This window comes from Tenrec ecaudatus, chromosome 8 (assembly GCF_050624435.1).
Source record: "Tenrec ecaudatus isolate mTenEca1 chromosome 8, mTenEca1.hap1, whole genome shotgun sequence".
Taxonomy (NCBI): domain Eukaryota; kingdom Metazoa; phylum Chordata; class Mammalia; order Afrosoricida; family Tenrecidae; genus Tenrec; species Tenrec ecaudatus.
In genome coordinates, this window is record NC_134537.1 from 45,223,403 (window position 1) to 45,251,339 (window position 27,937).

At 43.6% G+C, this 27,937-nt stretch overlaps 1 protein-coding gene across 1 annotated transcript in view; it reads right to left on the minus strand.

The window, feature by feature from the left end:
* The window catches only part of CSTA (cystatin A), a 29,258-nt gene extending 2,844 nt beyond the window's left edge, over positions 1-26,414 (minus strand). Inside the window, exons 1-2 of the mRNA XM_075557166.1 lie at positions 26,349-26,414; positions 4,305-4,406 (exon numbers count right to left, since the gene is read on the minus strand). Coding sequence (XP_075413281.1) covers positions 4,305-4,406; positions 26,349-26,414 — 168 coding nt within the window. The remainder of the gene's footprint in view (positions 1-4,304; positions 4,407-26,348) is intronic.
* Between the last annotated feature and the right edge of the window lie 1,523 nt (positions 26,415-27,937).

Genomic DNA, 27,937 nt, shown 5'->3' on the forward strand with positions numbered 1-27,937 from the left:
TGCATCCTGGTTGACTCATTCGTTTCTTGTGACCCTTCTGTGAGGGGATGTCCCATTGTCTACTGATGGGTTTTTGGTCTCTGCTCCGACCCCCCTTGTTCTCAACAATATGTTTTGTTGTTGTTGTGTTTTGGGTCTTTTGATGCCTGTTACCTGATCCCATTGACACCTCATGATTGCGCCAGCTGGTGTGCTTCTTCCATGTGGGATTTTTACTTCTCTGCTACATGGCGACTTGTTTAACTTTCAGCTTTTAAGACTCCAGATGCGATATCTTATGATAGTCAGGCACCATCAGTGTTCTTCACCACACTTGCTTGTACACCCATTTTATCTTCAGCAATCGTGTTGGGAGGTTGAACATCACAGAATGGCAGGTTGTTAGAACAAAGTGATTTTGCATTGAGGGAGGGATTGAGCAGAGGTCCAAAGTCCATCAACTGGGATGCTTTCTTAATATACAATTACTCTTTAATACAAAGCCCTTTCTTTTATACATATGAATGTCTCTGGATTTGTTTCTCTAGTCAACCAGGTGTAACGCAGGGACCAAAACCAAAGTCACCACCATTGAGTTGATTCCAACTCCTAAAGACTGTGTTAGTCCAGGTTGGCTAGAAAAGCAAATCCATAGACAGTCATATGTGTATAAGAAAGAGCTTTACAAGAGCAGTTGAATATTGAGAAAACATCCTAGTCTAGTCCAGATCAAGTCCTTAAGTCCGATATTAGCCCATATGTTGGATACCATTCTATAAATTCCTCTTCAGACTCACGCAACACATGCAATGATGCCGAATGCAGGAAGATCACAGGCCAGTGGGTGTGAAGTCTTGTGGGTCCAGTGGTGTTATAAGCATCTCAGTGCTGGCAGGGCTCTCCACATGGCTCCTCTGGCTCCAGAGACCTGGCTCCATCAGCCTCTCTCCATGTGTCTTTCCCACAGGAATGTCTTGCAAGTGAACCAAGAGAGAGTGCTGGGATGAACCAAGAGAGAGTGTCTCCTGCCTCCAAGAAAGAATTTCAAGAGTTCTTAGAATCCTTAGTAGAAGGTCATACCCACACAGAGACCTCATTGACTATGACTTGATTGGCAGCCTAGACTCCACCCCTTCACTCTGAATCCTTAAATTGACGCCAGATTATGTAACTACCACAATGACCCTATAGGAAAGGATAGACCTGCAATAGTGAGCTTCCAAGACTGGAACTGTTTAGAGCAGCTGGTGGTTTTGAACTGCTGATCTTAACAATTCGGGAAGCAACGTACAACCATTTGCCACCAAGGATATTACTTGCAAGGTAGATCCACTACTTAAAAGCCATCTGTATAAGACCAAAAGTCCAACAATTACTGAGAAGCAAAGCTGAGAAAGTCAGGAGGCAGAGAAAGGGAACAAACAGAATACAACTAGAGAAAATATTAATACACTGTGATAAATGTCACTAGTGTCCCTGAACAAATTGTGCAGAAATTGTCAAAGGAGAGCCCAATGTGCTGTGTAAAATTCAACAGAATAGAACACTAATAATAAAATATGACAGCTAAGAAACCTTTGGAGACAATTCTATTACTACACAGGTGAGTCAAAATTGAGTCAATGGCACCAAATAATGATTAAGTTGTGGCAAGAAGCATGGGTCTCAGGTATATTGTCTTCTTTTGATTTTTTTTAGAACCATCTGGACAAAAAAAAAAAAAAAGAAAATCCAGTGGGGTGTTTTAATTTTAAACAGTCACCGAGCAAGAGAACGAGTCATAGCCTGTTTTTGGAGGATTCTGGTCTGACTCCCAAATGGAGACACTGTCATGTAAGTTGAGGAAGGGGAAGGAAGTCAGCAACGTAGTAGGGCATTGAGGACGTGTGGTTCCAGTTCCCCCATCGTCCAAGTTTCCATTGTGTTAACTCTGACTCATGGTGGCCCCGTGTGTGAGAGAAGACCTGAGCTCCGTAGGGTTTTCAGTGACTGATTTTTCAGAAGTAGGCCTTTCTCCCAAGGTACCACTAAAAAATTTAAATTTCTCATTTTCGGTTGTCAGTCGCTGAGTGCTTAACTGCTTGCACCACCCAGGGGCTCATTAACGTCCTTTATAAGTTCCCAGGGGTTTTCTGACCAGGGCACAGATGTCAGCTTCTCGTCTAGTGGTAAAAGCTCTTGCTGGGCAGTCATTGTGAGGTGGGCGGGGTGGGGGGGGGATGGTTGAAATGATTGTTTGGGGATGAATCTGAGACCTGGAAAATCACAGTGATTATTTCCCCTTTGATTTTTTTTGGCTGGAATAATGAAAGTTCTGTCTCATTTTCTACTATTTATTTACCTTGGCTGCGAATATATCCACAAAAATATAGTAGCGCATACAGGGAGAAAAGTCTTGAAAACCTTTCAGTCGTCACCAAACAAGGAGGAGCTGGGTTCGGAGCGCAGGGCTGCCGTCTCAGAGACCAGCGAAGTTGGCATACATTGGGCCATGGAGATATGGTCTAAATCCCACTCTGGAGCGTAGCGATTGGAAACTTAAAAGCTTGTGAATCGCCATCTAAGATGCAACCACTGGTCTCTCCCACCCAGAGGAATGGACAGTGATGAATACGGAAAGACACATGGAAGCAATTAGTCCAATGGACTAATGGGTCCGGCAAACATCAGTCGCCACACCCCTGAGACCAGAAAGGAGTAGATGGTACCTGGTTATAAAGACCAACTGCTCTAAAATGAATCACACTAGAAGGTCCTGGAGAGAGTAGCAGAGAAATGTAGAACATAATTCACAATGATGAAAAAGATCAAGCTTCCTGGTCAACTAGAGACTGGTGGGGTCCCTCCGTCACCCTGCAGGCCTGGATCTGAGCTTGCCTTTGTGGCTCTCTGTCAGCCATATAAGAAAGGCCTATCCGGTGAACAAGAACACTGGGGAGTTACTCCTTTGAATAGTCAACCATTTGAGATGAGAAGGGCTTTTGCCCAAGGACAAAGTTTAGCAAGCAGCAAGGAGTAGCAAAGAGGCAGAAATTGAAACAGGAAACCTAGAGAGGAATAAGTGATATTACATTGTGGAAATATCAGTCAATGACATGAAACTAAATGTGTATCATTGGTGAATGGAAACAGGTCTGCTTTGTAAACCTTCACCCAATTTATGATAAAAAGTTTTTTTTTAAGGTTTTATCTTATAATAGCAATTACTGTGCTCTGAAGTCCCTTTTATAAATGCCACTTATCAAGCATTTATGATGAGCCAGATACTCTGATGAGGATTTGATAAACATTGTTACACGAGTTTGCTTCTCTTTCTGGGCCTGAGGGAAGATGGAGCATTGCCCATGTTGCAGATGAGCCAACAGATGAAGAGAGATTATGTAATTTCCATAAATCTCTCTTAGTGAATAACCACCACGAGGTGATGGATGGGTAGTGGAGGCCTCCTTTGATAACACTTCTCCAATATTTATACACCCCTTTCTTTTGAATTCAGAAAGATTTCTTTTATTGATTTAATTTAATTCCTAGACATTGTACAGCAAAAGATGGCAACACAGTCCAGGGCAGGTTTGGTTGGAGGTCCTGGCTGCCTCCGCTCTGAGGTGGGAGGGGATATCCCAGCTACCTGAAGGCAAGGAGTGAAGCCACATGGTACCTTGAACCTTAAAAATCCGTTCCTGTCAAGTCAATTCCCATGCAAATCAACCCCAAAGGATGCCAAGAGTTGCCCCCTAGGGTTTGGAGATCTCAGCTCTCTGAGACAGAGACTACCACATCCTTCTTCTGCAGAGGGGCTGGTGGGCTCCCACGGCCCACCCTTCATCCCGCAGCCGAGTGCTTTAACCACGGAACACACCCCCACGAGGGCTCCTATCTTGAATCATATTTCACCCCAGACTTCGTGCTCCTATTTGTCTAAGTTAAATGAATTTCAGGAATGACTTTGAGTCATTACCTGGGAAAATAATTTCAGCTACGCTGCCCTTTAAATACGCCTTTTAAAAAGACCGTTTATTTATCTGACAAGTTACTCATTGTCGCTGTGAGATTGGAAGCTACGGCCCTGGTATTTCAAATACCAGCAGGGCCGCCCAGGGTGGACAGGTTTCAGACCGAGGCAGACTAGGAAGAAAAACCTGGCGGTACAGCCTGCTCCACAGCAATCAGCAACAACAACAACACAATTGCTGCCCGTGGGTGGTATCATACTAGTATGATCTAAGTAGGACCTGAAGGAACAAATGCTGTGCCAGGGCAAACGGACGCAGTGCACGCAATCAGAACGATGACATCAGCGTGCCAGGTGGATGCGCGACTCTCACCTTCACGTAGTAATTCACGCCAGCAACCACTTGAGTTTTATACTCGACAGCTTCAAACTCTTCATAACTCTCATTGGTCTGTTCTTCAAGCTGTGACTTAACCTTGAGAAAAGAGGACACAATGATCAAAACTCTGCTGGACGCCATCGGTGCAAGTGACTTACAGATCTGAGCGCCCTCAGAGACCGCAAGGCGCTCTCTGGGTCGTTGTCAGTGCTGCCACAGAAAAGTCACTCACCGTTCAGGAGATGGAACGGGCTAACCAAAATGTCAAACTCTGATGCTTTAGGCTGAATTTATATGGACTAAATACTGCAACACGGTGACATTTTAACTGGTAAAACGCTAATAATTCAATTCACTGGCATTAGTGACCCCACAGCTCAGCGTAGAAGTTCCCCTGTGGGTTTCCGAGACTGTAACTTTTTTTTTCCCCTTCAAAATGGATCTGGGGATTTTAAGCCAACTGTAGCCTTCTGAGAACCTAGTGCTCAGGATTTAAGTTCTAATTCCCATGACCGTGAGAATAACAGCAAAGCAAAAGCTTGTGGAGTTCAGTCAGGAGCAACAAAAGCCAGGGGAAATCTTTGGGCACTCAGTGCCAGTCTCACACCACCTTACCTGTGGTTTCTAGAGTTGTTGTGTGCCGTCTATAGTTGGTTTGACTTCTAGCAACCCAATTGACTTAGTTTATCGTGCCAACCTGGCCCATAAACACAGGTGGGGTTAATTGAAGGGCGGAGAGCTAAATGGTTCCGTGAGCCTCGCCTTTCTAGCTCTCGGGTCTCTTGCTTTGTGATGGCCAGACCAGGGTGCAGCTGCCTTAGCCAGTTCCCTGCTTCAGCTGGCAAGACTCACTTCCTGCAAGACATCCCGGAGGAGAAGCCACATGGACCTACCCCGATGCAGCTCTGGGCGTTGGAGCACCCGTGTGGAGACCCCTGCCAGCACTGAGATGCTTACACATTCACTGATTCGGCTTTCCTCCGATAGCCGGTGTCATTGCATGTGTTTTGTGAGATGGAGGAGGACTTTGTGGATTGGTGCCAGATATATGGGTTAATGTTGGACTTGTGGGTTTGGGCAGCACTGAGTTGGGATGTTTTCTTGATGTGCACTTAACCTTTATATTAAACTCTCTCTTATATATGAGTTTCTGTGGATTTGTTTCTCTAAAGTACCCAGACTATCACATCCATGTTCTGAGACAACCTCACAACTGCTGCCATGTCTGAGCCTACTCACTGGGGCCACCACTGTGTCAATCCAATTCCTTAAAAAAAAGTCATTTTACTGGGGCTTGTACAACTCTTATCACAATCCATACATCCATCCATTGTGTCAAACACATTTGTATATTTGTTGCCAACATCATTCTCAAAACATTTGCTTTCTACTTCAACCCTTGGTATCAGCTCCTCATTTTTCTCATCCCTCCCCATCCCCCCATGCACTCTTGATAATTTATAAATTATTATTTTGTCATATCTTACACTGTCTGATGTCTCCCTTCACCCATTTTTCTGTTGTCCATCCCCCAGGGAGGAGGTTATATGTAGATCCTTGTAATCGGTTCCCCTTTCTACCTAACCCTCCCTCTTCCCTCCTGGTATCACCAGTCTCACCACTGGTCCTGAAGGGGTCATCTGTCCTGGATTCCCTGTGTTTCCAGTTCCTATCTGTACCAATGTATGTCCTCTGGTCTAGCTGGATTTGTGAGGTAGATTGGGAACATGATAGTGGGCGGGGTGGGGCGGGGGAAGGAAGCATTTAAGAACTAGAGGAAAGTTGTGTGTTTCATTGTTGCTACCCTGCAGAAGGGTTCCCTTTTTCATTGTTGTGGCTGACTCTTCACCAAGCATGATGTTTTCACCAAGGACCCGTGATACCTAATAACGGTAACGTTTTAAGGGAGTAGGAAGCCTCATCTTTCTCCTGCAGAGTGGATGATGGTTTTGAACTGCTGAACTTTCGGGATCATAGCCCTAAGCAAAACCACCACGCCACCAGGGCTCCTTAAATAGTTATACATACATGTGTTCGATGAATCAAAAATGGCAAAGCAATCACCACTACTTACTTAATTTTTAAAAATTAGATAAAGTCTCAGACGTAACAAGGTTGCAAAGATAATGTACTGCATTCCTTTATCCCTAATGTTAGCATATGAGATAACCATAGTACAAGGACCAAACCCAGGAAGTTATTGTGGTGTAATATTGCTAAGTATTGATAGGTCTTATTTTAAGTTTGCTAATGTCCTTTTTCTGGTTGAGAATTCACCCAGGACTCTCTCATTGTTTTTGCCATCTTGTTGATTCCAACTCAGTGACCCCATATGACAGAGTAGAACTGCCCTTAGATAGGGCTTCTTGGCTGCAATCTTTACAGAGCATAGCAATCTTGATTGCCACGTTTCCTTCACCCCCTTCAATCTGGGTCAACCCCTCCGTCACTTGTGACCATGACATTTTCTAAGAACAACAAAGTCGATACCAACTCCTAAAACCCGAAATCCACGGCCATCAGCTGCATTCTGACTGCTGGCGACCTTCCAGGGAGAGAGGAACTGCTTTGCAGCAGCCTGAAGTCAGCCCCGGGGATGGAAGCTACAGTGCTTCCGAGGCTGTGGATCCTGAGAGAAGCTCATGGCCGCATCTGTCTCCCCAGGGACCGCTGACGGGGGCCAACATCTGGCCTTTCAGTTAGCAGTCTAACATTTACCCCATTGGCTAGTTAATAGGTAGACTTGCCCTCAGTTTGGGTTATCTGATCTTTCTAGTGATAGATTGAAGATAAGATGTCTACTTTTGTACATTTTGGGTATGAAAACCATCAGTTGATACTAAGCTCTTTGTGCGTGCTATCGGAACCCCCAGCTTCTCCGCTGGCCGTGTTAATCCTGATCACTTGGGAAGGTGGGGGTCTGGCAGGTTTCCTTTGTAAAGGTGCGATTTTCCCCAGGTGGGGAGCTACTTTGGGGCTGGCAACCATTCTGTTTCTCCTCATACTTTTATCTATTAGTCATACATCCTTCCCCGGCGATTCTCTCCCATAACAGTTCTTACAGTGACATTTACCAAACAGTAATTTTCTATTTTTATCATTCCTTCTACATTTATTAATTGGTATTCTACTGTAACAAAGACCCTTTCTTTCTCCTCTATTTGCTCAATTATCTCTTTATAGTGTTCTGACTTGTGGGTCTTTCTTGCATTTGAGGGTGTGTGTGTGTGTGTGTGTGTGTGTGTGTGTGTGTGTGTGTGTGTGTGTGTGTGTGTGATAATCCCTTACTATTTCTTTTGTTGCTCCGATCATCCTAGATGTAGCCATTGGGAGCTCCTTCTAGTTGGCTTCCACGTCCTTCCCATCAACATCCTTTCATGAACATTTTCCGACTTTGCAGTATGTTCGTTCTAGGTTCATCTTGAATTGTCTTTGCCTCTGGCCTAGAAGCTGCCACTTCTTCAAGGACCCTTGGTTCATTTATTGGAAAATTGTATTGAGATTCCAAGATTTGGCACGTTTATTGCTACTGAACATCACTGCCTGTGTAGTTCTCCCCTTTCCCCATGCTGCGACCTTTCATATGGGTCCTCGTGTGGTGGGACCCCAACCATAACATTACTTTCATTGCTCCTTCATCACTGTCATTTTGCTACTGTTAAGAATAAGGCGATCCCTATGAAAGGGTCGTTCCACCCCCAAAGGGGTCACCACCCACAGGTTGAGAACCGCTGTGCAGGTCATCTCAGTGGAGAGAGACACAGAATATATAAGTATACGAACACACCCTTATACATCTATATCAATTCTTCATCTCTCTGTATGTGTTTGGATACACACAGATCCATACATGCTTCACACGTTCCTGGGAAACATCCATTCTCTTTTAATTCCATTTTCCATGAACATTTGAGGCTCCCTTAGACCTATTTTCATACCAATACCTCCCATTCAAACCCAGCACCGCAGGATTCATCTAATTTTGCCCATTTCTTGATTGGTAACCCCTTCTTAGACAGCGAGCAAGCTGGTTCTCACTACTCACAGTGCAGTTATTTGTTGGCTCAGGTCTAGTGCATACATGGAATGTCCGTGTGGTACAGACGATGAATGTGCTGACTGTTGATTGTAGACTGGAGGTTCTAGTCCACTAACTAGGGCCACCCTTCAAGGCCTGGCGATCTACTGAGAAATCAATCACTGAAAAAGAAGCCCATGGAACATGAAGCTACTCTGACACAATGAGGACGCCGTGCACGGACCCCACTGGGTGGCACAGCAGCTGAGGTGCACACGTGAGACCGCCCCGGGACCACTAGCCCAGACTTGGGGGGAAACAAGCCTACTAGCTAGAATATGCTGTTTACGCACACTTCTTTTTATCCTTAACCTTCACCAGGCTACAAGGGGCTTCAAAAAAGCTCCTGGAAAAAGCGGGCAGTAAAAGAAAATGGAATTTTTCCCACAAACATTTTGAAGCCCTCCTCCAATATAGCCAAGATACTGTTTTTCCAAGTTATGTAGATTAGTTGTCTTTCCCACCTCCTCCAATAGAGTCATGCTGTTTCTGTGACACATTTCCTTTGTTATGGCTCCTTTCTTGTAATTTACTCTTCATTTTGGTCAACCCCCCCATCCCCATCACCCCTCCTCCCACACACACTTTCTGATCAGTTTAAATTTAAGTCTTGGCTTTTCAGATCTGTGAAGTATACCATGGACCTAAGAGTCAGAAGGAGCTCTCCAAGAAGGTATGCTGAGAGACTGGTCCCTCCCTTGGCATTCCTTCTACTCAGGGCCCCATCTGCTGATGCCCAGTCCATTCTGAGTCATCGACCTTGAAGGTCAGACAGAAGTGCTCCCTCAGGTTTGTTTGATGGAGTTCTCTTTGGTGCAGGGATTCAAGTCGTTTAACTCCGTCTTGCATCTATGGAAGGCATCTACCTATCAGTTGCCTGACTTCGATTTCTGCGACTTCTGGGACCACTTCAAAGTAATCCTTTGGGTCTGAGTGATGTTCAGTTGTTGGTGGCGCTTCTACTCGGGGTTGTTGTCTGTGTGTACTATGGCTGACTGCTGTTTCGAGGCACTGTGACGCAGCCATTAGTCTTGGGTGTGGACTCTGGCTGGGTTAGCCAGGGCTTTACTCGTCGGGTCACAGGGGTGGCTGGGATTTCTGACTCAGTCACTCCTTACAGGTGCAGACAGCCACACCTCTCTCCCTTGGAGCAACACAGAGGTTTACATTGCTGACCTCTGGTCAGCACCCTGTGCTATCCGGGCTCCTCATCAAGTGTCCTGAGGTGGAACAAGTACTAATATAATTCTCTTAAAATTTCTTGTCTGATCGCCCAAGTGTCTGTTGTGCTTATGTGTTTTTCTTCTCCTTGTTTTCAATCTTTCAGTCTTGGCAAGTTTTTGGCAAGTCTCATGCATCTTCTTTTATTTCTTGGGAATCCATGCTGTCCACACAGTGGGCCAGGAATTCTCATGAGAGGTTGCTTCACATATCCACGTTGATTTCCCTTAGTGCACCAGCGTTTGTCGGATGGAGATCCTGGGTTTCCGGTTCACTGTACTTATCAGAGAGGAGCCGGGCTGGCGTAATGGGTTACCCATCAGGCTACTAACTGCAAAATCAGCAGTTTGAAACCACCAACTGCTCTGCAGCAGAAAAATGAGGTTGCCTGCTCCAGTAAAGAGTTAGTGTCTTGGAAACCCACAGGGACAGTTCTACCCTCCCCGACCTAGAGGGTCACTCGAACTGGAATTGACTCGGTGGCAGTAAGTTAGTGAGTGTGGTTTCGTACTGATCATCCATATCCGCACCCCCAATTCCAGTCGCATAAATGTGTATTGTTCGATTGTTGGGTGGTGTGGGCCTGGGGGGCGTGGAGATTAAGCTGAGGAGCAGGGAAAGGGGCAGTGTTGGAAGGAGCTTGCTAGCTTAGGCTTTGCATTTCAGAAGGCTGCTTGGTGCTAAAAGACCTTTCAAAATGGGCATTGGAAGAAGGGAAAACGCTCGAAGATGGCGGTCAGCTGCGAATGCTGGTCAGGCGCTGAGCCCAGTTGGTGTTCCGCTGACGCGACCTGTTGCTCAGTGGGAGCAGGTGCGGGTTTGTTGCTCCTCCCCTGCCAGGGGAAGGAGGCTCCAGGGAAGCAGAGCTGGGAAGAGTTGCTCATGGGTTTCTTTCTGCTGCAGAGCATCATCTTGGCAAATCGAGGGTTTGCGTGACTGCTACCCCATACCCAGACATTTCCCTGGCGTTATGCGCATTCTGCAGAACCACTGGGCTCTGTACAAAGGTGTTTCTCAAAGTTCCTGGACAACTGGAACCTAAAGATCATAGACTTTTCCAGCGAATTGTTGAAGCTCCCTCCGATAGTGGTGGCAAAAAGAAGGGGCCATGTTTAGGGAAGGAGAGTTTGGGTAGTTTGGGAGGGGCTAGTGACAGGCTATTGCATCTCAACATTTGCCACCGAAATGCATGTCAGGGGCGGGGGTGTACTTGCATGTGTCTAGGAGGAGGGAAACAATGGTGGCTGGTATAAGGGAGGAAAAGGCTGGGGGAAAGAAACTATAACAGGCTAAGACTGAAGGGAGGGGTGAGATTGAGTGGAAGAGAAGGCAAATTGGAGAGTTTTTGAGTCACACAAGAACCCTGGTGGCACTGTTGGTTAGGCATTGGGCAGCTAGCTGCAAGGTTGGCAGTTCAAACCCACCAGCCACTCTTCGGGAGAAAGATGAGGCTGTCTACTCCTGTAAAACCCGGCCCACTTGGAAGCCTACAGAGGGTCTCTGTAAGTTGGAATAGACTCAATCCATGGAAGTGTGTTTTGGTTTCTTGTCATATGAGTACAATCTCTTGAGAGGATCAGGGACTGTAGCCACTGCTGACGGGGCCATGTGGGCTAGGGCTGAGGTGCTGAGGGGAGAGCAGGTACAGGGTTTCTAGCAAAGGACTAACAGGGCTGAAGGATTTTCTGTCCGCCCCAGGGTTCCGTGGCAGCTGTTTGGCATGAAGTTGTTGATCTGTAAAGGGCTAGCTTTCTGTGGTTCCGCATCTTCGTTGAGCAATGTTCTCTGGGCCAAGAATAGAAGCCGAGGAGGAAAAGAAGGTGGTGGGAGTGACCTGTAATTGAGGACTGGAATGTCAGGTGCTCACAGGGCCATGGAAAGCAGGGGCAGCGGTGAGGAGTGCACGAAACCACCCACCCTGAGGTCCGCTGTGAGTAATGGAATGGGGGCTAGGCATGTGCTAATGAAGATGGGAGGGTGAGTGGCTATCTGGCTGTGGGGCTGTGAATGGCAGGTTCTTAGGGCGGGGAGAGTGAGGGAGGTTGGGAGACTGCTGTCACAGAAGTGAACAGAGCCATCCAGGGTGTGCCCGTGTTGACAGAAGACGGGGTGTTTGTGGTATGTTCTGGCTGACAGAAACCATGGTCTGTGTGTCTGTCGCCAAGTATGCCAAGTTTATGACACGGGTGTGTTTGTGTATATATACACACTGTGTCTTTGCAGTTGCCTTTATTTCTTTAAATATTAAAAAAATTTAATTTAATGTTTATTTTATTTATTTCTAAAAATAATTACCGAACTAACATTCTCTCTCTGCACACAAACATAGCCAGCATTCTCATCCGATGCTTATATTTACATACAAGATAATGGCTCTTGCTATCATTCGTTTGGTTTTTAATGACATGTATTATCACTTTTCATGGAACGGGCCTTATCTAGCTCTTTATTTCACCGTGTGTTTCTCAGATCTTTAGTCCATTTTGAAAATATACCTGAAGCTCCCTCCTCCATCATTGACAGAGTACTGTGTATATAATCTCTCTCTCGATGGATATAGCCTGTAATATTTTATTGTGTTTTCAGTCACGGTTTACCTATAATTAGGTGCCCATTCAACAATTTCTACACAATTTTGTTCAGCGACACCTGTTGGATTTGTTTACCGTGGTGAATATTCTCCTTTTTTCTGTTCTCATTTTTACATTTCTGTTAATCTAGTCTCCCTGCCCTTTTACAAGCTCATCTTTGTTTTAAAATAGTTGCCAGACATTTAATCTTACAAAGGTGGTGTTTCAAAGGAGATAAGGACTTATGGGTAATATTCCTTATTATATATATATATATAATTCTACCCTTTTTCCCCTCATAGGAACCCTGGTGGTATAGTGGTTATGCATTGGGCTGTAATTCCCAAGGTTGGCAGTTTGAAACCACTAGCTGCTATGTGGGAGAAAGATGGGGCTTTCTATTCCCATAAAGAGTGATAGCCTCAGAAACTCAGAGGGGGCAGTTCAGCCCTGTCCTATAGGGTCACTATGAGTTGGCATCAACTAGATGGCAGTGATATATTTTTAAACTACAAGATGACCTTAAGGTTAAAGTGAATCTCAAGGCAATTGTCTCTTGGAGTCCTTCAGTCTCAATCAGTTGATTAAGAATGTGTGTGTGTGTGTGTGTGTAAGAGAGAGAGAGAGAGAGAGAGAGAGAGAGAGAGAGAGAGAGAGAGAGAGAGCGCGCGAGAGAGCGCAAATTGAGGTTCTGGTTCCCATTTTTCTCCCATTCTATCAAGATCTATGTATTGTTGTCCTTATAATACATATTTTTAAAAGTAAAACATCCTGGTTATTTTCTTTTACAAGGACTTGCCCGAGTAGGAAAGAGAATGGAGGAAGGATGCTGAAGGGAATCTACAGTCTCGGAAGAAGGGCTTTCTCCTCCGTCCTCCAGTCCCCAAAGCCACTGCCCTGAGGTCCTTCAAGCCCGGGTGACCCTGAAGGACAGAACAGAGCTGCTCCTTTAGCTCACCTTCTTTCTTTTAAAAGTCATTTTATTGGGGGCTCTCATAACATTCCACACATCAGTTGTATCGAGCACCTTTGTGTATGTTGCTCCTTTAGGTTTCTGAGACTGTATATCTTAGGGAAGCAGACTGTCCCGGGTTTCTCCTGAGGAAGGGCAAGAGGCTCTGAATTGCTGGCCTTGCCGTTGGCAGCCCCGTGCTTAACCCCCTGCATGACAGGGCTCCCGTAGTACATAATACCACAAGGAGCCCTTTGGTCTCTTTTATCTTCATAAAAGGGAAACCAAATTGTATGAGCCCCAATAAATTGTTAAAAAAATAAAATTAAATTTAAAAAAAAGAAAAAAAAGAGGGAAACCAATTTTTTTCCCTGCCTTCAAAGACATGTTTTTTTTAAACATATGTTGCCATTATCATTTTCTTTTAAAAAAATAATCATTTTATTGGGGGCTCTTACAACTCTTATCACAATCCCATACGTCCATCAATTGTGTAAAGCACATCTGTACATTCATTGTCCTCATCATTCTCAAAACATTTGCTCTCTACTTAAGCCTCTGGCAGCAGCTCCTCACTTTCCCCCCTCCCTCCCTGCTCCCCACTCCCTCATGAACCCTTGATAATTTATAAATTTTTATTTAGTCATATCTTACACTGTCTGACATCTCCCTTCATCTACTTTTCTGTTGTCCGTCTCCCAGGGAGGAGGTTATATGTAGATCCCTGTAATCGGCTCCCCCTTTCCACCTCACCCTCCTTCCACCAAAGATATTAAGTCTTCCTAAATCCAAATCTTTTGAGTGGTTGCTTATTTTGGCCTCATCCAGTTTTGCTGTAAAATGCCATTAGTATTCAGCTTCATTTTCCGTTGATGTTTTATCTTCTCTCTCATGGTCTACGTTCAGTTGGTGTTCCCTTAAAAAGCTGGCTGAGATGTCTATTCTCCCCCCATATCTGTAGATTCAACACAATTCTAATTAAAGTTCCAACAGAAACTTTACAGAAATTTGAAAGTAATTTTCAAATACATATGGAACAAAACCCTCAAAATAACCAAAGGATTCTTGAAAAAGAAGAATCGAGTACAAGCAATCATACTTCCTGATGTCAAGACATACTCTTCAGCTGCAGTAATCAAAACAGCTTGGATTTGGTATCATGATAGACCAATGGACTTGAGTTGAAAGTCCAAAAAAACCTCATGTATCCATGGTCAACTGATTATTGACAAAGGTGCTAATTCCATCCAATGATAAAAGGCTATTCTTTTTAATAATTGGGATAATTGAATTGATTTATGCACAATAGTAAAACTGAACTCAGATCTCACATCATATATGAAAATTAACTCAAAATGGACCAAACAAGGGCTTACATGTGAGAGCTAAAATCATAAAACAATTTTTAGAAGAAAACATAGAGGCAATGCTGTGGGTCCTAGTTTGTAACAAGGAATTCTTATATAGGATATCAAAAGTATCAGCAGCAAAAGACAAAATAAGTAAATTGGATTGAATCAAATGGAAAACTTGTGCACTGAAAGATTTTATCAACAAAACATAGAGATAATCTACAAACCGGGGGAAAATTAGGGGAATGGCAAATATGATAAGCATTTAATATTCAAAATATAAAGAAAACTTCCAACTTAGCAGTAAAGAACTCAATAAAAAAATTTGGCCAAGGTCTTAAATTGGTATTTCACAACAGTCTTTAATGTCATGGGCCATGGTTCTTTCTAGTGGTTAAGTACCTTTACGTTAAGTTGGACTGACATTGACCCTGCTGCCCCCTAGGGTTTCCTCGGCTATAAACCTTTACTGAAACAGTTGGAACAACCAGTGGGTCCAAATCTCTGACCTTTCAGTTAGCAGTCAAGGACATAACCATTGCAGCACCAGGGCTCCTTCATTCCTTACTAACGTACCGCCTTCAACTGGATCCTGACTCCTGTCGACCCTGCAGTTTCTGAGGCGTCGACAATCGATGGGAGAATAAAATGATTGGGAGATTTGTATTAGATTTAAAATGCTGGGCAGGAAAGCTCTGTGGGAACACTATCTTTAAAATGAAAACTCAAAATCCATTTTGAGTTTTTGTGTGGATTGCATTTTCTTCTTTTTTTTAAGTCTTCATTTCTCTTTTATTTATTTATAATCACTTTATTGGGGGCTCGTGCAACTCTTATCACAATCCATACATACATCTATTTTGTCAAACACAGTTGTACATTTGTTGCCATCATCATTCTCAGAACATTTGCTTTCTACCTGAGCTCTTGGTATCAGCTACTCATTTTCCCCCTCCCTCATGACCCCTTGTTAATTTATAAATTATTTTAATTTTGTCATATCTTACACTGTCCGGCGTCTCCCTCCACCCACTTTTCTGTTGTCTATCCCCCAGGGAGGAGGTTATATGTAGATTCCTGTAATTGGTTCCCCTTTCCACCCCTCCTCCCTCCACCCTTCCACTATCACTACTCTCACCACTGGTCCTGAAGGGATCATCCACCCTGGATTCCCTGTGTTTCCAGTTCCTATCTGTACCAATGTACATCCTCTGGTCTAGCCAGATTTGTAAGGTAGAATTTGGATCATGATAGTGGGGGGGGTGGGGTGGGTGGGGGTGAACATTTAGGAACCAGAGGAAAGTTGTATGTTTCATCATTGCTACACTGCACCCTGACTGGCTGTCTCTTCTACGTGACCCTTCTGTAAGGGGATGTCCAGTTGCCTACAGATGGGCCCTGGGTCCTCAATCTGCACCCCCATCATTCACAATGATTTGATTTTTTGTTCTTTGATGCCTGATACCTGTTGCCTTTGATACCTCATGATCACACAAGCTAGTGTGCTTCTTCCTTGTGGGCTTTGTTGCTTCTGAGATAGATGGCCGCTTATTTACCTTCAAACCTTTAAAACCCCAGATGCTATATCTTTTGATAGCCGGGTGCCATCAGCTTTATTCACCACATTTACTTATGCACCCATTTGTCTTCAGCGATCGTATCATGGAGGTGAGCACACAATGATATGATTTTTGTTCTTTGATGCCTGATAACTGGTCCCTTCGGTACCTTGTGATCACACAGGCTGGTGTGCTTCTTCCATGTGGGCTTTGTTGCTTCTGAGATAGATGGCTGCTTGTTTACTTTCAAGTCTTTAATACCCGAGACACTATATCTTTTGATAGTCAGGCTCCATCAGTTTTCTTCACCACATTTGTTTATGCAGCAGCTTTATCTTCAGCGATCATTTTGGGAAGGTGAGCATAATGGAATGCAAGAAAGTATTCTTGCATTGAGGGAGTACTTGAGTGGATGCCTAATGTCCATCTGCTACCTTAATACTAAAGTTATAAATATATGCACATAGACCTATTCCCCATCCTCATATATAAATATATATGTACATGCCTGTACTTAGACCTCTATAGATGCCCTTTGCCTCCTAGTTCTTTCCTCTATTTTACTTTCTGATCATTTTACCAGCACTGTGAATGGCCTTGTCCTTAGGCAGAGTGCAGTAGAGAGTGGATTACTATCTTTCTCCAACCAGTTCCCTGGCCCTTAGAGACTTGCTTGGGTGGTCCCTTAATGGAAATTGGGGCACTAATGTCATAAGGTCTTGAGTCATACCTTGACTGCTTTGGTTAGAGAGCCTTGTAAGTTCTTCTGTCTAGTATAATGCACATGTTCCAATCATGGTTCCATTCCTACAAATGGGACAGCTTTCTTTGCCCACTTGTGCTCTATTTAAGCTGACCAATCTCTGGTAAACCCCTGGAAGCCTTTATGACCGTGTGCTAATGGTCTCCATCTGGATGATGGGTCTTTTTCTTTGCCTTGTTTTTTCCTGTTTATGACTTAATAAATGTTCTCCTTAAATTATTTTTGAGATTTGAGGTCTCTTCTCTATTCTAAAATAGTGTCAAAGAGAAAACATAATGACAGACATCTTACTTTGGCTATAAGGTTTTCTTACTGACAAACCATTCTTTGGTAAAGACATTTTATTCATTAAAAATAATATGTTATTAAGACCAAAGTTAATCCTGCTTTTCTTTCACCCCAAATTGCTAATCCTTTCTTTCCCATTTGAAGGTAAGTGTACTAAATTGGAATTTCAAAAGATATTGCTGGGTGGAGGGCCAAGGTCATCTTGTTCCTCTTATCCCTTACCTCAATAAAAGAAGACAGGCAGTGTTCACCCAGTCAAGTTAAAATTAGTCAATGATTTATCTTCTGTATTTCTCCCACAGCTTTTCTTTATAAAGGAGCCCTGGTGGCACTGTGGGTTAGGCTCGGGTAGCTAACTGCAAGGTCATTCGTTCACACAGAAACTTGTAACACAATATTCATTGTGGCAATATTCACAATCCGCAAAAGTTGGAAACAACCAATGTGTTCATCAGTGGATGAATGGACAAGCAAAATGTGGCATGAACATATAATGAACTACTCTTCAGGAGCCCTTGTGGCAGCGTGGTTATGAGTTGTGCCGCAATTTAAAAGGTCGGCTGTTCGAAACCACCAACTGTTCCTTGGTGGAGAAATAGAGATGGAGGGTTTCTATTTCTCTAAAGAGTTACAGTCTCAGAAACCCACAGGAGCAATTATCCCTGGTCCCACAGGGTCCCTATGAATCAGCACTGACTTGATGGCAGTGAATTTGTTTTTTTGTTTTGACTGCTACTTATCCATAAAGAGAAATGAAGTTCTGATACACGAAACAACATGAATTCATGTTTAAAACATTCTATTGAGTGACATAACCCCCTCAAAGCAAAGCCACTGCCTTTGAGTCAATTCTCAACCCTCTCTAGGGTTCCTGAGAGTGTATCTCTTTAAGGGAGCAGACAGCCTCATCTTTCTCTTGCAGAGTGACTGATGGATCTAAACTGTCTTTAAATCCCCCTTTACAAAATAGGCAGTTTCCCAGAAGACAACGTTTATTAGTGGGTATAAAGTACAGGGGCACGATGAGGCAGAATCGACTGCATGGCTGTGGTTTTGCCTTTGGGTTGTAAGGAGTAGGCGGGCAGAGACATGGAAGACTCTCAGCCTAGCAGACACTGAGTTTTTGTTGACTGTGGTGAAACCGTTTGGAAATGGATAGTGGTGATGATTGGACAACATGATGAGCAAAGTCACTGAATTGTACATATACAAATGTTCAGTTGGCAAATGCTTTTGCCACATATGTGTATTTTTACTACAGGAAAATGATTTCAAAAAAGAAAGAAAGAAGAAGCTCTTGGTTAAGGGCAACTCCTTGAGGGAAAGATGAGGCTTTCTCTTCTCATAAAGCATTTAGTCCCAGAAACCCACAGGGGCTGTCCTGTGGGGTTGCCATGAGTCAGAACTGACTGGATGTCCATGAGTTTGAAGTTGTTTGTTTTTTAAAAAATAAGTGCTTTAAAAAATAAAAATCAAAGAAATAAAATTACTGGGTCAATGACCTATAGTATCCCTCCCTAAATTCTATAAAATCTGTGATGACCAACACTTGCCTGATCTTGAGTGGGAACCCAACTACTTCTACAATCTTGATGAAATCATTCAGTCATTTCCTTATTTCTAAAGTGAATATAATAATGCCTGCCTCTCAGGGTTGTTTGTGGGGGAAGAAATTACATAACTGATGTGAAAGTAGTTCCCACACTGTAAAGAGTTTGCTCACAATTCCTCTTTCTTCCAGCCCTTACTTGGCAATAGTCCCCTCAGGCGGGGACTATCTCAGCTGAGAGAGTGAAGGCGAGTGATAATTGAGAGTCCAGCAGCCAGAAGCTGACCTACCACACTGCAGTTATTTATCCCCAAATTAGGATGTTTGACAACACATTTCTCATTTCCTTCCTGGTCCAAAACCTATAATTATGGCAAAGTACTTAATTGTGTATCCTTTTATATGATGCCCTAGAAACCTTGACTTCACCAACTAGATTGTAACCCCCGAGGCCAGGGACCAATATCTTACAGTCTGCATCCACTTTCCTAAACACCTGGGCGGGTCACCTAAGAGGTGCTCCTGCTGTGAAGTGACGGAGAGTAAGGTTTCCGGTGGATTTCAACCTGAGGCGGGCTGCTTGGACAAAGGACACAGGTTTATCACACACTCTCCCGGGTCTGCTCCTCCACCCATGTCCTTGGCATGATAGAAAGCGCACACATTTGGAGCTAGGTCAGTAGCATACTTAGGTGAGTATCAACCTTCTAAATCTTGATTTCACCATATGAAAATAGGCATGACTCTTTCCTTGTCTGCTTCAGGAGTCATGGAGGTCAAATGGAACTGGAATTCACAGAGGCTTCTAGCGCTGATGTTTTGGCTTTCTTCTGATGCTTCTCTAGTGGCTACTGTTAATTTGATCTCTCATTCTACCTCTCTGCTGGCGCCTGAGGTAAGCAGTCAGCAATAACTTAAATTACTTTTATGATTTAGCATATTGCTCACAGATGGGTACTATTGACAATTCAGCAACTTCCAGATGCTTCTTGTTAGAAACAATTGTTTTTGTTAACCATGATTATAAGCTTTTAACAAAATCATCAAAAATTTTTGCCCCAGTGGCACAAGGGTTAATGTTGGGTTTCTAACAGCAAGGTCAACTGTTCAAACCCACCAGCAGCTCTGTAAGAGAAAAGTGAGGCTATCTGTTGCCATTAAGATTGACAGTTTTGATCTACATATAACCTCCTCCCTGGGGGACGGACAACAGAAAAGTGGGTGAAGGGAGACGTCAGACAGGGCAAGATATGACAAAATAATAATTTATAAATTATCAAGGGTTCATGACGGAGCAGGGAGTGGGGAGGGAGGAGAAAAATGAGGAGCTGATGCCAGGGGCTTGGGTGGAAAGCAAATGTTTTGAGAATGATGAGGACAACGAATGTACAAAATGTGCTTTACACAATTGATGTATGTATGGATTGTGATAAGAGTTGTATGAGCCCCTAATAAAACGATAAAGCAACAACCACAACAACACGATTTACAGTTTCAGAAACCCTTTGTAGGGTTGCTGAGTCAGAATCGACTTGATGGAAATGTTTGTTGTTTGTGTTTTAGTGTTCTTTATATTTCCATGCCCTAAGACAAAGTAAAATATTATAATGCAATGTGCAAAGAATTGGAGTTGGAATGCCAAAAGGAAAGAACACATTCAGCATTTTCCAAACTAATATAATTAAATGAAAAGTTGAAGCCTTGGGTTACAATATTGAAGGATTCTATTCATCTCAGTACTTCAGACATATTATCAGGAGATGCCAGTCCATGGGAAAGGGCATTATGCTTGGTAAAGGCGAGGGCTAATGAATGAGAAAATCGAAAATGTGACTGTAACAGGGGCTCACACATAACAGCAGTGGTGGGGATGATGCGGGACCCCGTAGTGCTTTGTTTTGTTGCACGCAGGTTCGCTGTGAGTTGGCCCAGTTGGATGGCACCCAACAGCATCAACAACCTGGGTACAATATTTAATGAAGCAGGAAACATCAAAAGAAGATGGAAGGAGTCCTCGGAGTCACTGCACCAACAATAATTGATTGATGTTCAACCGTTTCAGGAGGTAGCAAATGATCAAGAACTGATAATATTCAAGGAAGAAGTAAGTCATCAGTGACAGCCTCGGTAAAAAAAAGGCTCTGGGAATTAATGGACTACCAATTGAAAAAAAAAATTCCCACATAACTTTCTTTTATGAATCATTTTATTGGGGGCTCTTACTGATCTTATAATAACCCATAAATCAATTGTATCAAGCACACTTGTAGATACGTTACCAGGATCATTTTCAAAACATTTTCTTTCTACTTGAGTCCTTGGTATCAGCTCCTCTTTTCCTGTTTCTCTCCCCCACCCTCCAGCCCTCGTGAATCATTGATCAATCAGATACAGGCATGCAAAAACTCCCTCATTGACATCAAGAAATGTGAAAGCTAGCCACCCGGCCAACCCACTGCAAGAGATTCATATTTGTGCCTATCTCAAAGAAGATGACCCCAAAGAATGAAGACATTATCCAACAATATCATTAATACCACACACACAGTCACACAATTCTGCTGAAGATAATTCATAAATAGTTGCAGAGTTACATCAACAGGGAATTGCCAGAAAGTCCAGGTGGATTCAGAGTGTATGTGGAATGTGGGGTATCATTACTAATATCAGCCGGATCTTGGTTGCAAGTAGAAAATACTAGAAGGATGTTTACTGTACTTTATTGATTATGTAAAAGGCCATTGACTGTGTGGACCAGAACAAGTTATGGATCACATAACAAGAGTAGAAATTCTGGAATACTTAATTGTACTCGTGAAGAACCAATACATAGACCAAGAGGTGGTCATTTGACCAGAACAAAGGAATCCTGTATGGCTTGAAATAGGAAAGGTGTGCACCAGGGTGGTGTCCTATCACCAAACCTATTCGAACTGTATCTGTGGAAGTAATTAGAGAAGCTAGATCATATGAAGATGAAGAACTTTCAATGTGCAGGTGACACAACCTCGCTTGTTGGAAGCCAAGAGGATTTGAAACACTTCCTGCTCTAAATAAAAGCTACAGTCTTCAGTGTGGTCAGAAGTCAGTGTAGCCAAGAATCCAAGCTCACTGCCATCAAGTCAATTCCGACTTGTAGAGATCCTTTGGGACAGGGCATAACTGCCCCCGTGAGCTTCTGAGACCAAACTCTTTAGGGAAGGAGAAAGACTTTTCTTTCTCCCGAGAAGAGGCTAGTGGCTTCAAGTGGCTGATTTTGAACCCCACCTGTGAAGAAAGCAAAACTCCACAGAAAGGGACCTGCAAACATTAGGATAAGTTGAGAGAAGATTGAATTGTCAAGGGTTTCATTTTATCTGGATCTGCAGTCAACATCTGTAGAAGCAGCAGCCAGGACATCAAATGCTGATTTATTGCCTTGGGCAATTATGCTACAAAAGATTTCTTTAAAATGTTCAGAAGCCAAGATGCCACCTTGAGGATGAAAGGAAGTCTGATGCATGGTTTTATCAATCACTTCATTTATACGAGAAAGCTGAACAATGAATAAGGCGCACCGAAGAACTGATGCCTTTGAATTATGTTGTTCATGAGTCAAGTTGAATGTACTACGGAATGCCAGGAGAATGGACAAATCTGTGTTGGAAGAATTAAACCAGAATGTTCTTTAGAAGCAACAATGGTAGACTCCATCTTACAGCCTTTGGATATGTTACCAGGAGGGACAAGGTCCTGAAAAAAGACGTCCTGCTGGTATAGCAGAGGGTCAGTGAAAAAAAAAAAAAAAGGTCCTCAATGAGATGGATTGATATAGTGGCTGCAACAGTGGACTCCAAGTCGGCAGGGATTGTGAGGTTGGCACCGGGCAGGGTAGCATTTTGTTTTGTTGTGCACAGGGTTGATGAGTCAGAATCAGCTCAATGGCTAACAGAAGCCCTATGGGGACCACTGTCAAGTGTCCAGCTGCTAACGCAAAGGGACGAGATCTGAACCTATCAGCCACTGGCTGGGAGAAAGATGTGGTAGCCTGTTTCTGTAAAAATTGTGGCCTTGGGGAGAGGAAGAGGGAGCGGAGCACAACCTGGCACACCAAGCTCTGAGGTTGATATTCCTGCTCAGAGCACCCAAAAAAACAGAGAGGACCATAGGCCCGCGCCACTACGAGACGTGATGTCCCTCACTGACCCATAGCTCTACGGGAGTCAAACATTGGAGACACTGTGCGGGAATTACGCTGGATCTGACCCCACCACACTGAGGCGAAACATTAAGGGTGTGCAAAGAACAGCAAGGGGAACAGAGCAATGAAGTCCCCAGGGAATACCAAAAATAGACTTTGGGGCTAGGATGTGGCACCCATCAGACTTGACCAGAAAGCACTCTTAAAAGTCAACAAACAGGCTTTTGTTTGAACTGTTTACAGACTTTTGTTGTTGTTTTGTTTTCTTTTGTCTTGCTTTGCTCTGTCTTGTTTTTTGGGGCATATTATTATCTCTGCAGGTCTATCGAGATGAGATAGGCGGGATAAACAAACTGGAGGATAAAACAACTTGACTGACGGTTCTGGGGGTACACGGGGAAGCAGGGAAAGGAAGTGGTGTTAACAAACCCAGGGACAAGGGAACAAAAAGTGATCCAAAATCAATGGTGAGGAGGGTGTAGGAGGCCTGCTAAGGCTTGATCAAGGCCAATGTAACCGAGAGGAATTCCTGAAACCCAAATGAAGGCTGAATATGATAGTGGGACAAGAGGAAAGTAAAGGAAAATATAGGCATTTATCGAGGTCTAAATACAGGTATGTGCATATGTAAATATATTTATATGTGATGATAGGGAAACAGATCTATATGCATATATTTACAAGTTTTATATTAAGGTAGCAGATGGACATTGGGCTTCCACTCAAGTACTCCCTCAATGCAAGAGCACTTTGTTCTATTAAACTGGCATTCTATGATGCTCACCTTGCCAACACAATCACTGATGACAAAGCGGGTGTATAAGCAAATGTGGTGAAGAAAGCTGATGGTGCCCAATATAAAAAGATATGCCATCTGGGGTCCTAAAGGCTTGAAGATAAACAAAACCCACATGGCAGAAGCATACCAGCCTGTGTGATCACAAGGTGTTGATAGGATCAGGTATCAGGCATCAAAGAACAAAAATAATCATATCACTGTGAATGAGGGGGAGTGTGGAGTGGAGACCCAAATCTGTAGGCAACTGGACATTCCCTTACAGAAGGGTCGCGGGGAGTTGACGAGCCAATCAGGATGCAATATAACACTGATGAAACTCAATTTTCCTCTAGTTCTTTAATGCTTCCTCCCGTCTCCCTCACCCCCACTATCATGACCCCAATTCTACCTTACAAATCTGGCTAGACCAGACCATATACACGGGGACAGATAAGAGCTAGAAACACAGGGAATCCAGGACAGATAAACCCCTCAGGACCAATGATAGTAGTGATATCAGGAGGGTAAGGGGAAGGTGGGGGAGAAAGGGGGAACTGATCACAATAATCAACATATAACCCCCTCTCTGGGGGACAGACCACAGAAAAGTGGGTGAAGGGAGACATCATACAGTATAAGACAAGAAAAAAAATTATAAATTATCAAGGGTTTGCAAGGGAGGGAGGGGTGGGGAAGGAGGGAGGGGAAAAATGAGCTGATACCAAGGGCTCAAGTAGAAAGTAAATGTTTTGAGAATGATGATGGCAATAGCTGTACAAATGTGCTTGACACAGTGGATGGATGTATGGATTGTGATAAGAGTTGTACAAACCCCTAATAAAATGATTTAAAAAATGATTTCCTACTTCCCTACAGACTCTCTAGAAGAGAATCTCAGGGCATTTCCCAGGGTCAGAGATAAAGGCAGGAAAACATTTGAAGTAAATTTCCATTTTCAAGTCCTTTTGGTTCAAATTCCTTCATTTAATCCAGACCCTTAGGAGACTGACCAGACAAGAAGTGTTATCTTGATTTTACAAAAGAGTACCCTGCTTTTAGGAAGTCCCATGGCTTTAAGGATGCATGCATCTCTGGTGACGTGCCGTTTGTGTGAGATCTGTAGCCAGCAGCATCAGCATCACTTGGGACCTTGTAAAACATGCAGAATCTCAGGCCCACACGAGATCTACTGAGGCAGAATCTTAATTTTAACAAGGCTACCAGGTGATTCATGAGCACATTCAAGTTTGAGAAACATGGTCTGTTACAGGGATTCAGGTGACAGTATTAAAGAGTTTATACCTATTGTCTATCTATCTTGATCTCGGTATGTTTAATGTAGTTGCCCACCAATTGGCTTCAGCTCCTGGTGGCCTCTGTGTACCAGAGTAGGACTGTGCTGGCTAAGGGTTTCAGTGGCATATTTTTTCAGAAGTACGTATTTAGGCCTTTTGTATCAAGTTTTCTCTGGATGGACTCCAGTCTCCAACCTTTTGGTTAGCAGGCAAGTCTTCAACCGTTGGCCTTACCTAGGGGTTCTTGGTATGTTAAGGAGCTCTGGTGGTGCAGGCAGTGGTTAAACTTTATGGCAGTTCACCACAAGTCAAAGGTTCAAACCCACCAGCCATTCCACAAAAGATAAATGTGGCAGTCTGATGCCACAAAAATTATAGCCCAGGAAACCCGATGGGGGCAATTCCACTCTTTCCTTTGAGTTGCAATTGGCTCAGCAACAATTATTAAAAAAAATTAACTTAATATTAACATCTTCAAGAAAAATAGACTTCAAGATTTTCTTAACAATTTTTTTTAAAGAAGCCCAGAAAGGGAAAGACAGCCCCACAGAAAGAGTGGTATCTGGCTCCTTAAGGAGCTTTCCAGGGCCCTTCAGTGAAGAACCCCACATCCCTTCCATTGATATAAGAAGCAGACCTTGTTGCCAAACTGTCAGGGGATAGTGTTTTAGAAAGTGAAAACAAAGCAAACACACACTAACAATAACAAGAACGTGCCCCCGGCCCCCAATCCAAACCAACCAGACCCAGAAGGAATAAGACAAGCATAAATTACTAACCTAAAGAGTAATTTATCTGTATTTTCCTTTCATATTGCACAGTACAATCACATTTTGCTGTATGGCGATTTGTAGATCACTAATCAGAGAACTGTACCACTCTGTGAAAACATTGTGCTCTAGTTTTATCAGAAGCAACTGGGCTGCCCATAACTTGTCCAACCACTATGAACCATGCCACTTCCCTGATAGTGTTGTTTTCCTCTCAAGGGTGACAACCCTGTCTAGTCAGGCAAGCTGGCAGACAATTGTTCTTTGAACCATTGAAAGAAATCTCCCCTCCGTGCACTGGAAACATAATTCATCAACTTGTTAACAACCTTAGACTTTAATTACATGGTGGCATCACTTGGTTAGATTGGGAAAAAATGATCAGAAACTGAATTAGCAATCCTAGAATCATACCTCATAAAGCCTGGATGAGCTTCGGAGAGGGTCCAATGCAAACTCTTCCTTACAAATGAGGAAAGAGAGAGCTTGCTCTCTGGCACTGTTGGGGTTACCAGAGGTGTCATCTGAGAAGCTCAGGGTTACATGTTCCATTGCAAGGAAGCCTGGACCAAGCCACGCGTTCCCCCAAGTTCGACTGTTTATGTTCACGCACAAGCTTACCACGAGTCCAAGCAAGAACCAAGGTTTGGAATGACACCCTTGCATGGGACGCATCGACTCACCTCATTAACCATCTCCTGGATTTCTGGAGTGGCACGTTTAGCTTCTGACAAACCTCCAGGTATCATTTTGGCTAATTGCCTCTTCACACTGCCGAATGCTGGAACTGAATGACCAGGGAAGTGCAGAGCCTCCGGCTTTTAAAGGTGTTTATAAGCTCCGCCTATGGGATGTTTCATTCTCCTCAACAAGCGGGGAGGGAACCCAAACAAAAACACGTAAAACCAGTGTGACTCCAGGCATGTCTTCTGGTTGCTGAACAACCTGTGCCAGTCGGGAGGTAGGTGAAGAGGGCGGGGCAAGGGCCAAACGGTGTGTTCCAGTCACGCTGTACCAAGAACCCCACTTCCCTGCATCCTCGCTGACAGTGCTTCTGTCCTGTGCGTCTGAGTATGAAATCTGAAGCTACAACCAGAGTTTCCAAGAGAGTTAGAACCTCTAACACAATTTTCATTCATTCATTTTTTATAATAGAAAAAATTTAATATTTTAAATGATGTATAACATTTTCAACATATTTGCCTTTTAAAAATTTAGTTTCATGGTATACGAAACACAAGTTCAGTATTATATTCTTTCCTGATTCAGAGTGTTTTTGAATCTTTCCATGCAGATACGGAGATCCAAGTCACCCAAACCCATTGCACCGAGCTGATTTTGACTCACAGGGTCTCTGTAGGACAGGGGCACTATGGTTTCTCAGGCGGTACTCTTTTCAGACTGAGACCGACACGTCTTTCTACCAAGAAGCGGCCGGTGGGCTCCGCCTCTGGCCTTTGATTAGCAGCTGAGTTCTTCACTATGTGCACCCGGCCCCTTGAGAAGAAGTGATGCCTTCGAACTGCACATGCCACTTTCTCACACTCTTCCGCTTGTCATTGGAGCGGGGCTTCCAAAGGTTGGTGGACATTTTCCATTATCTTTAATTCTGGTTTTCCACAAAGTTTTTGAAGTCTTCCTCTTAGTCTCTTGTTGATAAGGAATTTGGTTGTTTCTGGTGTTCTGCCATTAACAACAATACATATAATATACTGTTGCTATTTCTTTTTGTATCTAGAACTACAATTGTTGTGTGAGTACTTCCTTATTTTATTCAAATGTTGGACTATATAACATATGCACATCATGAAAATGAACAAAACCACTCATGATATAAGGCTTCCTCACTCCCCCTCTTCCTCAGATAGCCTCTGCTCCCTCCAGAGACACACACTTCTGGGTGTCCATCAGAGACCATTCTTTACCCAAACAAGTCTGTGAATAAATAACGACACACAAAGACCTTTTTGCTTTGTACCCCTCACCATATATTTAGGAGATATTTATGTCATTCCGCAGATAAGTGCGTCCTCCTCCTCACGATGTTTGGTGGGGGGCTGGCAAATTCTTAGAGGTGGATAACTGTTTTCTTGGATAATCCAAGAGATGCTGGGCGGGTGGCTGCCTGTCGATGTATTGATGAGAACAGCACATGTGGCTGATGGGTGATGCTCGCGCTCGCCCCAAACTGGTCTGAAGGCTCTGGCTCCGCATTTGTGGACTTTAGTAGCTTGGAGCACAGACGGCCCTTTCGGCCTCATGATGTTGGATC